Source organism: Sinohyriopsis cumingii, chromosome 16 (assembly GCF_028554795.1).
Source record: "Sinohyriopsis cumingii isolate HCF-2022 chromosome 16, ASM2855479v2, whole genome shotgun sequence".
Classification (NCBI taxonomy): Eukaryota; Metazoa; Mollusca; class Bivalvia; order Unionida; family Unionidae; genus Sinohyriopsis; species Sinohyriopsis cumingii.
In genome coordinates, this window is record NC_142976.1 from 68,383,029 (window position 1) to 68,400,541 (window position 17,513).

Consider the following 17,513-nt stretch of genomic DNA (forward strand, 5'->3'; position numbering starts at 1 on the left):
TACGTTGTAAAATGCAGTGAATTTCGGGATCAGCTGCTGGAAATATATGCCACTTAATATCACCATGAAATAATGATGATAGCCTTTGTATATGTCATGTCACTTTATTTATATACAACGGAAATGAAACGAAGTTTTAGGAAAATGTGTTTCATTGGAGTATGTTTATCTGAGCTACACTACTGTGCATTGCTTACTGACCTCAGCTGCACTACTGTGCATTACTTACTGATCTCAGCTACATTAATATGCGTTGCTTACTGACCTTATTCACACTACTATGCGTTGTTTACTGACCTCAGCCACATTACTATGCGTTGCTTACTGACCTCAGTCACACTACTATGCGTTGATTACTGACCTCATCTACACTACTATGCGTTGCTTACTGGCCTCAGTCAAACTACTATGCGTTGTTTACTGACCTCAGTCACATTACTATGCGTTGCTTACTGACCTCAGTCACACTACTATGCGCTGCTTACTGACCTCAGTCATACTACTATGCGTTGATTACTGACCTCAGCTACACTACTATGCGTTGCTTACTAGGCTCAGTCAAACTACTATGCGTTGCTTACTGACCTCAGTCACACTACTATGCGTTGCTTACTGAACTTAAACGTGGATTTGATAGATAGCTATTGATAAAATCAAACTGTTTGCTTGGGTACACCAATCAGTGTACAAATATAAAATTTCACACAGCAATTCAATTTCCAATTCAAATTTAAGCTGTCACCAACCAACGCTATTACCTGACTTCAATATTAGACCACCATTTATTTACATTCGTCACCATGTTATGCCATTGACATTTTTAATAATATTATCGAAGAAACAGATATGAAGAATGCTCTTCTTTCCTATGAGACCCTTTTTATCGTTATTAGAACGGTGCATTTGTTGCAATGTTTCCTGTTTTTGTAAAGGTCTTATTGCCACACTTGATTTTGTTATTAATATCAAGGATTATCCTAGTTCATAAACGTATATTTAATTTCATTTGACCTTGGTACTATAAACCATTGGTTTTTCAAACTACATTAATAGACGTATATTTAATTTCATTTGACCTTGGTACTATAAACCATTGGGTTTTTCAAACTACATTAATAGACGTATATTTAATTTCATTTGACCTCGGTACGACGAACCATTGGGTATTCAAGCTATCTAAACCTCTCGTGATGGTTTATAGTAATACTAACGTCCACTGATGCAGCAGTTGATCTGATATCTTGTCGATTTATTTGTGAACGCGGTGATTCTTATAATACGATCTCACATTCTTTATATATATCTTTACATATGCATCGAACGGGCATCACTGGTTTCTGGAAAGTTCTGAAAAAGAGGTTTTCATATACCGAAATATGATTCAGTGCCATTTCTTTGAGCTTGCTACTGCATGTTTTGCTGTCTTCTTTGTCTTGGACTTTGGACCCGTCTTTCTTTATCGGGTGGATTCGTAGAATTTTTATCTTGAGATTTCATATGGTTAGCTTTTGCTATTGACTGCTGGTAACTGTGCAGCTGTTTTTCTAGTGCTAGGTTTTCAGATTGCAGGGCCAAAAGTTCTCGCCTGAGAAAGTAAACGAAATAAAATTCACATTAAAATATATTAATGGGTAACTGAGATTTCAAGGTATCTATTTTTGAGATAAGCAAGGATCTATTCATGTATTTTGTTGAGATAAAACACTGACATCCTGTTCATGACGCTCACAACTTTGATTCCCGATAACTTTCGACAGATTTACAATGAAAAGTATCTATATAAATTACATGCACACATTTTTTAATGTGTTCGTGATAGTCTACAACTTCAAAGTAACACAAATGTGTACATGTGCACATTTCTTACATTTTGAGTTATAATTGGTCGATACAGCTAAAACCGATTAACATTCATTTTAAAAAAATAGATTAGAAAGAACATTGGTGTTCTTTGATAATAAATTAACCTCTCGTGTTGTTTATTTGTTGGTCTGGGGCATCTAAGACCAGTGGCGTCACTCGGGTTGGTGTCACCCAGTGCGGTAGCTCATGGTGTCACCCCCATGGTCCTCCTTCCGTAACAGACCATACAGAATCCTTAGTAATGTCATTTTGGTGTCACCCCCTCTGATGGTGTCACCCGGTGCAGTCCGCACCCGCCTCATCCCCCTAGCGACGCCACTGCTGTGCCTGCTAGTCATGTATTTAACTATGATCGGTTATCCGCTTATGAAATCCGACATGACCGAGCAGCGTGTGCTCTGTAAAATTTGCAATTTTTCATTTTGGTGTCACCCCTCTGAGATGGTGTCTCCCGGTGCGGTCCGCACCCCCCGCACCCCCCTAGCGACGCCACTGTCTAAGACTGCCGCCTCTTTCGTTTATACCATCAGATTATGGAAGGAACCGCATAAACAAAGCACGAGTATGTAAGATAATAACTATATATTGCAATTAACTGAATTCTTGCAGATCATGTGTTTAAAATCAGTAAACATTAATTACAATTTAGCTTTCAGGTTGTAAATGGGAAGTTTATTCTTATTTCTTTGTTAGGTCAAAAATTTTGAACGAATCCAAAGAAACGAATAACATGCGTAACTAGAGTGTTTGCTTCTTACTAGCGGAATAATATCTGAACAAATTCTAAGCCCGTCTTCTTATAACTCCAACATAACTAAACTGAAACTGTTCACCACCCTTGTTCTTCCACCACGTAAGTTAATAATTTATAGCTTTTGATGAACACACACATACATACATACACACGCACACACGCATATATATATATATATAATCGCATACTATTCTATTACTTATTTTAAGCACATAGACTTTTATTTTACTCGCTTGCATGCCCATAAAGGTCACAAACTATTATACAGAATAGCAGCTACATTTGGAACTGATGTTAACAAATTCTAAACACATGGACTACACTAATCAAATTCATTGAAATTATGAATATTATTTATTAAATTTATATAAATAAATATATTCCAAAAGTGGTCAATCAATCAACATTTCTTGGTGTACTACAATGGAGAGAGAGAGAGAGAGAGAGAGAGAGAGAGAGACGTACTCAGGTTTGCTTCAAGCTGTGCTGATTTTCTAAATTGTATTCCTAATACATTCGTATAAAGTAAAAGAAACTCTCTTAGTCACTCCCGACCGACATATAAATTACTGTGCTAATTAGTTTTAGTTCTGACCAGATAAAAGAAGAAATATTTTTAGAAAAGGAATACGCTAGTGTGCAGTTACATTTTGTCTGATCAATATATGACATTTTCATTCGAGTGTTTATACTGTTTGACGCCGATGACGATGTAAGGTTTGGTACTGACGAAAAATCTTTCCAATATAATTTTGTTGTGTTTAACGAATACTCAGAGCTTTGGAATTGAGTATCAATTTCACAAAGCCCAAGATTTTGATTTTGGCACACGAAAGATGATAAATATTGATTTACAATTGGGGATAATTTGATATACATATGCATTGAATTTAAATGCGTAAGTGTTACTGTTTCTAAAATGTGAAGGTTTGGTAAGTCGGTTAAATACAATGTTGATTAAGCTAGAACAAATCTGCATCTGCTTTACCAAAAAATGTACTTCATCATCACCAGAGAGATACAGTTGCATCTGATCATACTATATTACCCATTTTACTACACGGGTGTGAAGTTTGAGGATTTGAAAGTAACACAATAACTGAAAATTTGCGTATCAAATGTCAAACATATCCTGAAATTGAGAAAGGGTTCTCATACTTACATGCTTTATTCAGTACTAGGAAGAAAGTCTATTGATATACGTAGCAGATAACGAATTATAGGTCTTTGGATATACAGTATCAATAGCTTCACTTAAAACTAGGAAGAAGACCTAAAGATATCCGAGGGATATGAATGTGGATTTCTACAATCAATGGTAAATGGGCTAAACAATGAAGACGCCTTTATCAAATATTTTTTTTGGGAGACCAATGATAACACTAATATGTATAAATGGATAAACAGCATCAAGAACACTGTAAAATAACTGTTTTGATACCGGACCTCCCATATTATGAGTTCATTAATAATCCAAAAGGAACAAAATGCATAACAGAAACTTTGAAAGACCTTTATATACAGGAATGGCAATAGTCGGTAGCCTTATCGTCCAAAGAAAATGTTTTGTCATGATTTAAAGAAAACTTACGGAAAACTACTTATTACATTGGAAATCCTGAATTTTATCAAAGGTATATACTGATTCGTAGCTAATCTATGAATCAACATGTACCTTTGATAAAATTCAGGATTTCCAATCACAGACTCCCCATTAAAACCCGATATTTGGGACAATACATCGTTTGAGGAAAGAAAATGTAATCACTGTGGTGAAAATTACATCGGTGACATATACCGTTATTTGTTAATTTATCCCAAATTTCACAAACAAAGGCAGGTGTTTCTAAAACTGTTTTATTACCGCTAACCATCTTTTGGAAAGTTACAAACCTTATTTGCTGCAAGTAATCGCAAAATACTCCAAAATCTTGCCAAATATGTTACTGTAATAATGAAAACAATATCTTAAACTTTGTATTTTCTTTGGAAGCAGAAATTGTCCATGCTTCACAATAATATAATATTTTTTCTCTTTACAACTTTTGTACACTCCAGGAGAGTAATTGAATTCCACCCTAACACTATTACATTTATGTACCAAATGTTTGAATGTCCGATTCTTGCTCTGATACTAAATGCTAACCTGGCTTTTTTTTTTTACATATGTTAGTGGCGTCGCCTTTTAACTTTGTAGCAGTTGTGGTATTCTCATATGCCATATATGTATGGCCCGAGATTTACTTTTATTAATAAAATTTTTATTCTGTTCTGTTCTACCATGTAGCCGGTAGTAGTCAAAGCAAGTTTGATTTGGTGCTTGACGTCATAGCAACACAAATAGGTTATATAGTACCGAACAATTGCAGTAGAGTGCCTTGCCTGAGGACAGGCCACGGTACTGACCCAGAATCAAAGTAAAACAAATGTGTACCTGTTTATATTTTGCTAAAATGTGTACACAGACAAATTTGTGTTACATTGCAGTTTTTTTTTACAATCAACAACACATTTTAGAAAAATGTTAAATACATGTACACATTACTTACTTTGTCTTGCAAATCTGTCGGCAGCTATCGGTCATCGTATACAGCACTAAAATGACGAATCTTCTTTTAAAATGGGGTGTTTAGTGAAGGAATCAGGCATGTAATCCAATTCTTTGGGATACCATTTACCAATATTTCCTCATAAATTGAAGTCAACTGTCAATTGTGCTAGACAAAACTCTCTCATAGATGTCTTTTTTTAAATAAAAAAAATTGACTTCAAGAAATATTTCTGTAAATACAAATTGACAAAATGTTTTATCGGATAAACTAAAATGAAAACAAATGCCTGTAATTACTATGAAAAATTTCAGTATTAATATGAGTCGAGGATTAATATCACAAGAACATATTACAGTACTGACCTCAGCTGAAATTAATATCGCCATGAAACAGCAAAGCATCAAAATCACTTGAGGATTCATATGTGATTAAAGTTTAAAGATACGAATATAATACATATCAGGGCTATAGTGTCAGATAACATAACAATGCTGTCCACGGAATGTGCAAAATGCTATGCTTTGGATTGGAAATAGATGCAGAGAAAAAGAAAGAAAGAAAAAGATTTAGACTGCAAACATTTGTAAACAAATTTATGCGTTGAACAGGAATCCTATATTGACTACAAATCATGTGGGAAATTCATATTTACCTTTTGCATCAATACCAATTATTTTATTTGTCTAACATTCATTTACCAAACGAAAAGAAGGTATTTATCAACTTGCAGTAAGCGACGGTATCACTCTAGTTACTAGCTACTACACATGCAAGATAGTTTTCGGGCAATAAAATTAGCTATCTGGGACTATAGCCTTGTTCACCAATACTGGTGGGAAATATCGTTTGAACAAGTATTCTCGCTAATAGATTTTCGATAGCAAGATCAATAATTTATCCCTAAACCTTGTCACTTAAGCGTGCTTGAAAATTGGATTAGAGAGCAATACATCAGTCACTTATGTCTCTAAGAATGAATAATTTGTGTATAATATCAGCTAAATAAAGCGTTTTCTTTGCTTGATTTAAACACTATTTTCTGATAGAAATAAAATATTTTCCACCAGACAAGACGCATCATCTCAGATTATATCATTCTATTTAGTCTTAGATTTAAAAATGTTCCTTTTGTAATAGAAATTGGGAAGAGAGTAAAATTTAATGAGTCCTAGATAAATACAATATTCAAAGACTTGAAATTGCTTCAATAGAACATGTCACATGGCATCGCTAAGTGCCTAAATGACACCAATGGGAACAATTCGAGGATTTTCTAACAAATTCTATATCGTAAATTTTCTAGCATCCGGCCTAAAAGGGACCGCTCTATAGATATTGTGGATTTCTGAGAGAGTGTCAGCTATAAGGTGAAGTTATTTACATTTGCAACATGCACCATGGAAAGAATGTTGGCATACCTCAATGTTACTTTCATGTACGATGGATGGAATGTCTTTGGATATTGTACTTGAGGAAATCGTACATGATCTGAACACATAGCTAACTAAAATTTCTGCTCCCTTGAGCTAAAAAGAATCAGCCCGAATTAGTGTAAAGTACAATATCTTTAGCAGTTATTAAAATAGGAAGAAATAATTTTGCAAGACTAGACAATACCAGATTATGAACGTCAAAGAATGAATTATCAAATATGCAAAAGGTAAAAAAGCTATCGGCTCTTTTTTTAACACTTTACCTCTGAAGTCCAGGAAGTGAAAATGACCAAGCGGATATAGCAGGGCTTTTTCTTTAAAAAGGTGCACATCTGAAGTAAGGCCAAGATGTATACTCAGTAATTATAGGTCACTGCATTTGTATAGGAAAATACGAACGAGTTTTTGGGACGGAATATTTCACAACCTTGGGAGTGTAGTATATCCATCCGACAAAACGAGTTCATATTTTCCCAAACAAATGCAGCAACCTTTTTATTATATGCTCATTTTTCTTATTCTACCTAAGGCTTAATTATATAAACAAAATACACTACAAGAAACAAAGTAACTGAATGATTGCCGCATTCCAAACTAAATACACAAGCGCAGATGCATCATTACACAACAACAACATTATTAATGCGCACATAACTCCGCGCATATGAATTTGAACTTAGTCGCGCGCTAGATATAACTTTTAAAAGAAAATATGGCGTTTTGGTCAACTTAAAATTGAAATTTAGATTCATATTGCGAATGAATGCGCATTGGAACAACTTTTCCTTTGATCTGGAATGAATATATTTTTGTATTTGTGTCGTTTCTACGAACTTTCGTGATCGTGAACTGGATTCATCTGTGCAAATTCTACATGAAATACATCGGATTGAAATGACGAGGGAAAATCGTGTTGACATCTGCAAGTGTGCTTTTGTTCTGTCAATGAATATTTGAAATAATAATGTGGGGAAAATATGAAGTCTTTCAATTGCAATTATCAAAAAGAAGCTATGGAATTTTATGTTTATTTCATTTTGAGTGCAGTAAGAAGGATGTCATTACACTTGGAATATAGTTGAAATTACAGTACAATTTCGAAATATGGAATCAAGCTTCAGGATGTAAAACTGTAAGTATATTTTTTGCTATTCTTATTGCCAGCTAAAGAAGACAGTTTATGCCTTGTCACTTGCATGTTATTTGTAGGTACCCAGCAATGTTATGAAATCTGGTGTCTGTCGCCTGCCTAAATCCGAAACATTGTATCCAAAAAGTTAACGCAGAATGTAGCAAAACAGGTGGTATGTGGCAGTCCACGAACCATCTGCTTTAGTTCATTTAGAAACAAATGTGATCAACCAAAACGTAAACCGCCTACTATGTGAGTGAACATGAATTGCTGTTCACCAAAAGTGCTGGCCATCTGCGTCCACTGTTTGTTTACAATAGAAAGAAGTTATTTTATGAGTACAATATGAAGTTGCGCGCGAGTTCAGTATCGTAAAATACTGAACGATTCTGACAATGCAAAGTTAACGGAGAAACACGTGAGCATACAATTACCCTTATTACACACATCAATCATATCCGATAATCAAAGGAATTAAAAGTTCTTTGAACAATACCTAAAACATAAATGTCTTTTCATTAGAATAATACCACGGCCACAACGAGGCCAATTTGGTGGGAAAGTGCCACAAAGATTGACTGAATGTTTGGATAACTCAACGTTTTTCGATAACTTCTCAACAATAACCTTAGTACAGAATGTGAAGATGTTTGCCATGCACGTGGACATTACAAGACAGCGTGAGGCAAGGGCAACAATACACGTGTAAAGTCACGATGAAGTGCATCTGATCCGTCCTACAAAGTATGGTTGTTTATATTTCGCTTTTTTTTTAAATTGGATTTAAATCAATGATATAATTATCCAGTGAACGTGCTCGCATATTATTGATCAAATACGTTACGATGATTCTGGGGTCACACAGCCTTCTGGTAGCAAAATATTATGAAAAAGTATAATCTTTAAGGTGTCTTTACAGGGATGAGAGCTATCATTTGAACCAGCCCGTCGAACCATTTTGTGATGACGCTGCATAAAAGCCAATTATGTTCCAAATCCTTTCAACAGCAAGAAACGGAAAATGTCCAGCACGTTCCCACATTGAACATGTGATTAATGGTACAAGTGATGGTTTTGCAGTATATGTTGGACCCATGATTAGAACCAGATTTAAACTGCACAGGGTCAAATGTTTTTGAACAGTTGCGGCACATTATAAGATTTGGTTGAATGAATTGGATTGAATTTTATTAATAAACTAGCAATTTATCGATGATTGAGAAATATCTAGGCCGGGAGAAAGGCAAAAACTTACCACATTTGATGTTTATGCAGCTTGTCAACGTCATCATGTGCATGGTAGGCCGGTCCCGACAGAAGATGCGAGTCTACCCACTCTATATGGGCAGTGATTCTCTGGTCCTCTGAGTCTGTGAACGGACATTTGGGGTCACCCAGCTAAAATAAAGAGTACATTCAACGTTAAAATTGTTTTGAATCTCAAAAAAGGAAAGACAAAGTAAACAACCTTATAATGGCTTTATCAAACACCAATTAATTTGATGAAAGTTATATGCCTTTATTTACATACATACCTCTCCACTGTCCCGTGCTAGACTAAAATAATAAAATATAAAAATGGCAAATCATACGGCATACAACTTGCACTAAATGCATTAGCAGGCTGCCAATCTCATCGAAGCGTTAATACGTTGCGTAATTCTTCTGAAGGACTAAAGGTGTCCAGTCAGTGTTACCGTGGAAATACTGAGATAAATTATTCATCCTCTCCATTTCGAGGAAAGTGGTTAAGAATGCGAAAACATTCTTACATACATAGCGAAAGTTCGTGAACTATCCTGGTTATTTCTTTTGCATTGATATTCATGAATGTCATTTCGTTTCTTATTATGCTTCCTTTTTATATTGTATTATGTAGATAATAAAACCTTGTTGTTTATTGTCATATACGCCATTAAATTCAATAAATAAAACAATATGTATTCACACAGTCAATTTGGGCTATTGGAAAGTATCCACACAGTCCGTTTGGGATATTGGAATGAATAAAGACTCTTCCTCTTCTATAAATAACAGGAGAGGATGATTCCTGATCAAAGGGAGTAAGCTGTTCTTTCAGATTTATTATTGTGAAAAGAATGTGAATTCAGTTTTGATGTCTCGACCGATTAAAACTAAAACAAAGAGAAATGTGTATTTTAACTAAAACTAAAAGAAATGTGTACCTGTACACATTTGACCTGAACACATTTTACCTGCACATCTTTGGTTAATTTTGTAGTCGTTGTTGTGGACATTGACGAACACGCTTTATAAAATGCATACTTGTACAAATTTTAGTTAGTTTGCAATGTAAATATGTCGACTGCTGTCGGCAATCGTACGAATATATAAACTTTCATCATCATTCCTACTTAAACATGGCAACACACCACAATCGGTAACTTATCTTGTTGACAAACGGACATTGCCTTAGTTGTGTAAACTACAAAATGAAAACATATCTCTTTATGACATTGGAGACTTAAATGCATTTTGTATAGCCAACGACAGCAGTTATGTTTCACACTGTGTCTCATTCCATCCATTTATCGAATCTCAATTATCAGCCTACCGGCTTGATTATTCATTAGGCGTGTCACAGAATGTGATTTTGAATATTGCCTGCCATTTGCCTTTCACTCCGCGTTTGATTAACTTGTTTTGTTTTGCCATTTACACACCTCACCTCGCCTCACCTCGCCTGCTACCGATAATCTATGGAAGTATTAAACTCCGAACGTCATGGTGAGATGTTTGTATAGAATACGTGATGAAAACGAAGTCTTTTAAGTCAACAAGACGTCGTTTTCCTCACGTATTCTATACAAACATCAACGAGTCAACAAGACGTCGTTTTCCTCACGTATTCTATACAAACATCAACGAGTCAACAAGACGAGTTACCGATTGCAATGTATTGACATACTCTAATGATAAGACAAGACGACCAAATTATATACTTAGATTGATATATTGTGGACTTGTGCCACAATGTCATTAAGGCCTGGATAAAAAATATTATCTGTATTAAAATAGCAATTCTGTCTAATATTATCAAGCCTTCTATAGAAATTCAGGTATAGCACTTTCCGTTCTGTCTGGTGTGTTACGTGTTTCGGCTCGACCCAACAGTAACACAAGAAAGAGTGAAAGTAACAAGCTTTGAAAACCAGAATAATTTATTTCTCTGGTAAAATTTTGTGAAAATATGAACTTACGGTTTTAAGAATCAAATCCAAAGATAATCCAAGAATAATCCACTAATAAAATTTTAGAAGTCCTAATAATAAAATGTTCTAATGATTTCAAGTTCAAGTACCGACGAAGAATCTAAGATGGAGGACGATGACGTATGTTGTTACCCGTAGTGTGCTGAAGTCTACAGTTCCTTGTAGAAACAAGAAATATCACTCTGGTTTCGGAAATCGAAATAATTTTTTTTTTATATAAGAGCTGTCCTTGTTCAAGAATTTCATATGAGCACACGTATATCTACAGGAAAAAAGAATTAATACTTTTTGAATCCAAATAATTTGAAATAACTCCAAACGACACAACAGACACTTTCCAGTGTAAAGAAAAAAGCCCAGATGAGAATATTTTGTCTAAAACAAAGGTTATATCGTATTCCACAAAAATCCACAAGTTGAGAAATCGAGAAGGGGGTCACGTGATCGTGTTTATATCGCGTACGCATAGCATGACCCTGACGAAAACCAATCATTTTAAACTAAGAAATAAAATTTAAAAAATTGTTTCCGTTTTAAACCACGTAGTCCTATCATGACATGGACAGCAACTAATCATTTTAAAATAAAATAGAACTTATTTACGTGGCTGCTACTAATTTTGAATCAAGGTAATGGTCTTGGTCAACATTTGGTGTTTATTAAAATAAACACTCAAGGTCAAACTATTTTCTGGAAAAAGTATGAGTTCCTAGCAATTTTTTATTGTTGATATATAATGAAATTTAAAAAAAATAAAAAGATTTTAAAACTTACTAACAATTAAATCAGATATATTTAAATCAAATATACATAGCAGGTAAATATTTATAATTCTTGATAATTAATTATATATACCTTGGTTACTTTCATATGAATCCGGAATAACTGTAGATACATGAGATTTAATTACTAGTCATCATGCGAGTGTGTCTGCTACACACGAGTGCATATAACACCGACCAAGTAACATTAGTTTTTGGTGATGTCTGCTTAGTCGGGGTGGGTGGGTGGGTGATATGGGCTCGTGTGTGCAGGCAAGGTGATGAGTGCCACTTACCCGCGGAGATGGGTTCGAATCTCCGTTGAGTACGAAATGAAATGTCTCTAACCTGTATGATAGCATTATTTGCATTGAAATATTAATTCTGCCTATTATTCTTCTATAGGAATCCAGGGATAGCACTTTCCGTTCAGTCCCTTGTATATTTTTAATTTTATCTATATAATAAAAATCATACGGTCCATACCAATATCTGAAGTGCACTGGATCCACCAATAGATGTATCAGAGATTGATTAAGTTAAACAGACGTAATACTAACCTGAGCGTTTTCGCACTCTAATTGAGTCTTGTTAAACAGCAAACACAAACCAGAGACATAACGAATAAGAGACACAAAAAGCGTTGAAATTACAAATGTTTGCATAACTATTTCAACCGAAAGCAACTTTTTCAATTTTTTTTATGTTTCCACTAGTTGGATTCAGTTTGACTGATGGTGTGGTATATAATTTTATATCGATCTACAAATGGATGATCCATCATCGTCATCTTCCTTTTAGTGTAAATTATTATAACGGTGCATTATATCCCGCATATTTCATTGTTTCACTAGTCATTATAGGCAATCACATGACCAATGAACAAATTGAACAAAATATTTAAATGTAAATGTGCTGGCTATCAGCAATATAATAGCTATCTTACTCTCTTTCTGTACCTCCCGTGATGTCAGCAGTTTGTATTTAATGATCTGCTCTGGTCTGCCTAAATCTGTACAAAAATATAAGGAGTAACAACATTCTCTTTCCGAATTCAAGGTAAAACAGCACATTGAAGAAAATAAACGAAGGAAAGAAAATTGTATTTGTGCATTGTTTGGATTTGAACCGAGATCTTCCAAGTGCGAAGTGGCCATATTTACAACCATACGACATAAGCGTCATTCACAAGTTTCGAAATTTCTTGCCCATAATGTTATCGACGTATATTGATGGACTAAATCAAATTATTGATATTTCACTCAAAAGAAATATTATGGTTATTTCTCTCAGAAAATCCAGTAATTCACGGTCTAGCATAAATTAAACCATCATTTAAATTAGATACAAGCTATGACATTTTGTCACAATTAAAATAGTGAACAAACATGATCTCTTTTCGAATGGCAAATACACAACAATGTTTATGTTTCTGAACTGTTTTGTCAAAAATGGTTTTCCTTTGGTTTCAGAATGTGCTTTGGAAAAGTTTCCTAAGGACAGGAGAAATATTATGTCTTAGCGTGCCTACACGTCTTAATGACAGCACATCATGGCCTTAACTCTAACATTCACTCACGAGAAATTGCGCGAGAGACTGTCAAAATTTGTGTCGTGTATATCTGAAGTCTCGTGTTTATGATCCATAATTTAATATCTGCAGTTATATGCACAAGTGAGTAAACGTCTGAAAACCAACGCCAGTTTAAAATTCTTGCCTTTTTATGTGACGTGTAAAAAGATACAACTTAAAGATTTGTTGGACGAGATTGTCGTTCATCGATTTAGTTTCTTGCCTGTGTAAAATGACTTCAAGGATCTTGCATTCAGACTTTTTTTTCATGCCGTGTTAAAGGGATCATTAGGAGACAGAATAATCTATTAGCGTCACATGATCTGCCAGACAGGTACGAGTTTGTGCTATATAAAGCAGTTTATCTTGCTTTGTAGACACAAGCAATATTCTGACCGACATGCTATAAGACACTATTTCATGCAGTTATTTCATGGCTATGCTGGAAAGAGACCAAACTATTTGCCACTAGGTGCTGAAAGCAGACAGGTACAATCTTGCACTTAATCTATAGGGTACTGCATCAAAATGACTACATGACCATAAAAAATGTTATTAATTATTTCAGCCAAGGCATGCATGAAAAACAAATAATTTCGCAAATAGTTCTAAATGCTAGTCATGCGTCAATTTTGGCACAGGAAAATAACTGCGAAGTAGTTATCCCTCACGTGTAACTAACTCCCGTAAATCTCTTTAAAGGGATATAGATAAAATAAATCCTTGGAATAACACATGTATAAAATGACAATTAGGAAAACATAATGGTGATACCTCAAAGCGAGACCTATTATTGCACGATGACAAAAAGGAACCATCAATCGAGGTAGTTTGGCCTCGTAGGACATGTTAGACGGAAGAACAAAGTTACTTTGATACAAAATTCAAATCTTTATATATCTTGATACCAGACGCACTACGCTTGTAACTACTATACTGAATCATGTTTGCTTAGTTAAGATTGTTATTAAAACACCGACAACACAAATATGTAAATAATTATCGTAAGAAGAGACACGAACACTAGTAATGCGTACGAGTCAAAACTTCATGGCAAAGCAACATAATAATAGCGCAAAGATTTTCTTTTGCTTTTACGTGTCACACTTGTAAATTTGCCAATTACGATCCAAAAGAAGAAAGTTTGCAATTTGGAGAAAGAAATATAACTAGAAAATTAAATTCTAAGTTGCCGGGAGTACTTATTTAAGGTCGAAAGCAAATGATAAAAATTGTCATTTTATGCATGTATTATTCCAGGGAAATAAAAGTAGGACCATAAAATAAGGAAGGAAATTTTCCGAGACTCACCTCAGTGACAGCAACATCCGTAGTAAAAATGTAGCCTTCATCTAGATCCTGCTGAACAAAATACTTGCTATAAGGGCCATACACCATCCGGACACCTTTCTTTGGTGTTCTGTCGGTGAGCATCACTATCTTCCATGACACAAATCTTGTGTACTTCCGCGGTACATGGGTTACATCGGTGTAGTATAGTCTCAAAGTCAAATATTTTCCACTTATGTCCGACTGAAGCATCCACGCCTGCTTGTCCCGATCGTAACAGTGGCTTTTGTTTTTTGCTTTATCGAGTGGGTAAATTGAAACTTCACTAATGGAAACTACAGATAACATACAAATTTTTATTTTGATGCTACCCTTTCCTTTGGATAGTTTAAGGAGCGAGGAACCAACGGTATATGGTTCCCCATTTCCGGCCAAGCTGATTAACTGTTCCAATTGCTCTGATTCAACGACTGTTCCTTCCCCTATTTCAATATTGTAATGTACATTACACAGGTGGTCAAAACTAGTGTGTCTGTGAAGCTGGAATGACGTACCTTCCTCGTGTTCCATAGTACCCTCAGTCGCAAACAAAGATATGCTCCAGTCAAACATTCCAAAGCAAAAATATGTTGATTCCAATTTTGCCCCAACAGCGTATCGAGATTGACTCGCTTTTGGAAGTCTTAATATGCATTCGAATACGGACGAAATATTTCTGACCTCCAACTCAATTAAGAAATCACCCATTTCTTGCATAAAATCTCTTTCTATCATGTCGTTTAATGCAATGAATGTTTTTCTGCCATGCAAACTTGTCTCGTGTGTAAATCGGCACCCTTTTTCGATGTAGGTTTCATTTCTTGTATAGTGTTCTCTATTCAGAAGCGTAAACGAATAGTCTAGCTGTACGACCATTCCCTGAGACGGTGTCTGCAGTTTGAGATGGGTTCCAACATGGAGTCCAGATCTGACAAATATCGCTGTCCATCTATGATGTCCGTAAACAAAATCTTTTTTGAATGTGTCCGTTGACTGTTCATTAGTTATCATGAATGGTACTAAAAACGTGAATATTTGTGAATCAAAGCTATCCTTTAGCTTTAGAAATCGTTGTAGTTTCGCCATTGCGACTAATCCAAATCCTTGCTACCTGCAAAATTATTAAATGAATATATATATATATATATATATATATATATATATATATATATATATATATATATATATATATATATATATATATATATATATATATATATATATATATATATATATATATATTGTTATTTATATTTAGTTTAATTATTTGTCTGTTAGTTTTAAAAAAATGTATTATTCCATTATATATTATTGTAAAGTAACATTGTTTACTGGACTTGACCTTGTCCGAAATTGAGTTCAGTTCTGCTTGACCTGATTGACGTTTGGTTTAATTTCGTTTAAGTAATCATGTTGATTTGGGATGGGTTTTAGAGATTCCAAAGAGAATTCAATAGTTTATTATGTTTTAAGTAAACAAATATCATTCTTGAAAGTTTTTTACCATTAGGTAATGGTTGATTTTAGAAAATGTTATTGTGACCTGAGGTCAAGCAGAGAACTATATTATATTGTGGCTGTGAGAATTGTACTAGTTGGGCTTAAAACACATGTTAATATGTTATAAGTTTGTGTCCTGTTTGGGTTGAATTTAAAAAATTTCAAATTATTTGAATTCAGGTGACATTTTCCATGGAATTACAAGAGTGTTCTATATTAAATCTGGGACAAAGATATTAACTGGATATTATACGCAATTAAAAACTGGAATACTATTTTCTTTGATGTTGAGACATCAGTACATTGCTGACTAAAACAGACGGCATCACTTTCCATCTTGAATTTCATCTGAATTTGAACTTTTCATTGACAGGACATGTGTTTATTTTAATTATTGAATTTCAATTTGGATTCAATTCGCGATACCGTAAGTCCTTTTTCTTATTTTATCACTTTGTGTTGTAAGGAATTAAATTAATTGTTAAATTTCACAAAAGCTTGTTGTCTTCAATGTCTTCAGTCTTTTCTGTTACTTATTTTAAGAGCATAGACTCGTACCAATACATATATTCATATATAACTTGGTTTTACTGTTCTGGTTGAGTTATGTAGTTAGTTTTATTATTGGAACCAAGCGGTTTAAACCAAGAAGACTAGAAAAAGATAGCCATGCACAAATCAAATTATATTTCGCAGCCGATACATTTTCTTTTAAATAATTATCTAAATTTGCTTCATAGCCTATAATTGCAACCATAACAATGCAATATCCGAAATGTTATTTGTCCTTCCGTAAATTTACATAAAATAACATATTTTTCAGTATCTGCAACAAGTTAAAATAAACTAGTTAAACATAATACATTTAAAGGTTTAATTCCTGAAGAAACAGCCATGTAAAGTTTTGCAAACACAATAGTTTCTTGTTTTATTTGTTTGTCTTGTCTATGTTATGTATTTGCCTTTGAAAAAGACTCGTTGAGAGTCGAATGCGCTTAGGCACGTTGGATACTAGTTTTGCACTGTTAGTTGACTGTTTATTGCATTTATCTTAATCCCGGACACACGTGATCCCTTGCTGGATCCAGTGCACTTGAAAGGACTGTTTGTTATTCGCCATATGATTTGTTTTCTCTCTCTCTCTTTATATATATATATATATATATATATATATATATATATATATATATATATATATATATATATATATATATATATATATATATATATATCTTCACTAAAAGTTCACAAAATAAGATAAAGAGCAGAAATTTTCATGAGGCAATCCAGATTGCCATCTGCGGCATTGTCCAATTATAATGTCTCTCCTTTTGAAAGCGTTCCATTTCTTTCTAAGGCCAAAAACCAATTATAAGCGAATAT

General features: G+C 34.2%; 1 protein-coding gene across 1 annotated transcript; it reads right to left on the reverse strand.

The window, feature by feature from the left end:
• Positions 1-807: 807 nt before the first annotated feature.
• Positions 808-15,716, reverse strand: LOC149780724 (uncharacterized). The gene is made up of 3 exons (XM_089936405.1): positions 14,613-15,716; positions 8,990-9,132; positions 808-1,585 (listed from the first exon to the last, which is right to left on the reverse strand). Exons 1-3 carry the CDS (start codon positions 15,714-15,716, stop codon positions 1,405-1,407), a joined length of 1,428 nt encoding a protein of 475 aa, XP_089792531.1. The 3' UTR covers positions 808-1,404.
• Between the last annotated feature and the right edge of the window lie 1,797 nt (positions 15,717-17,513).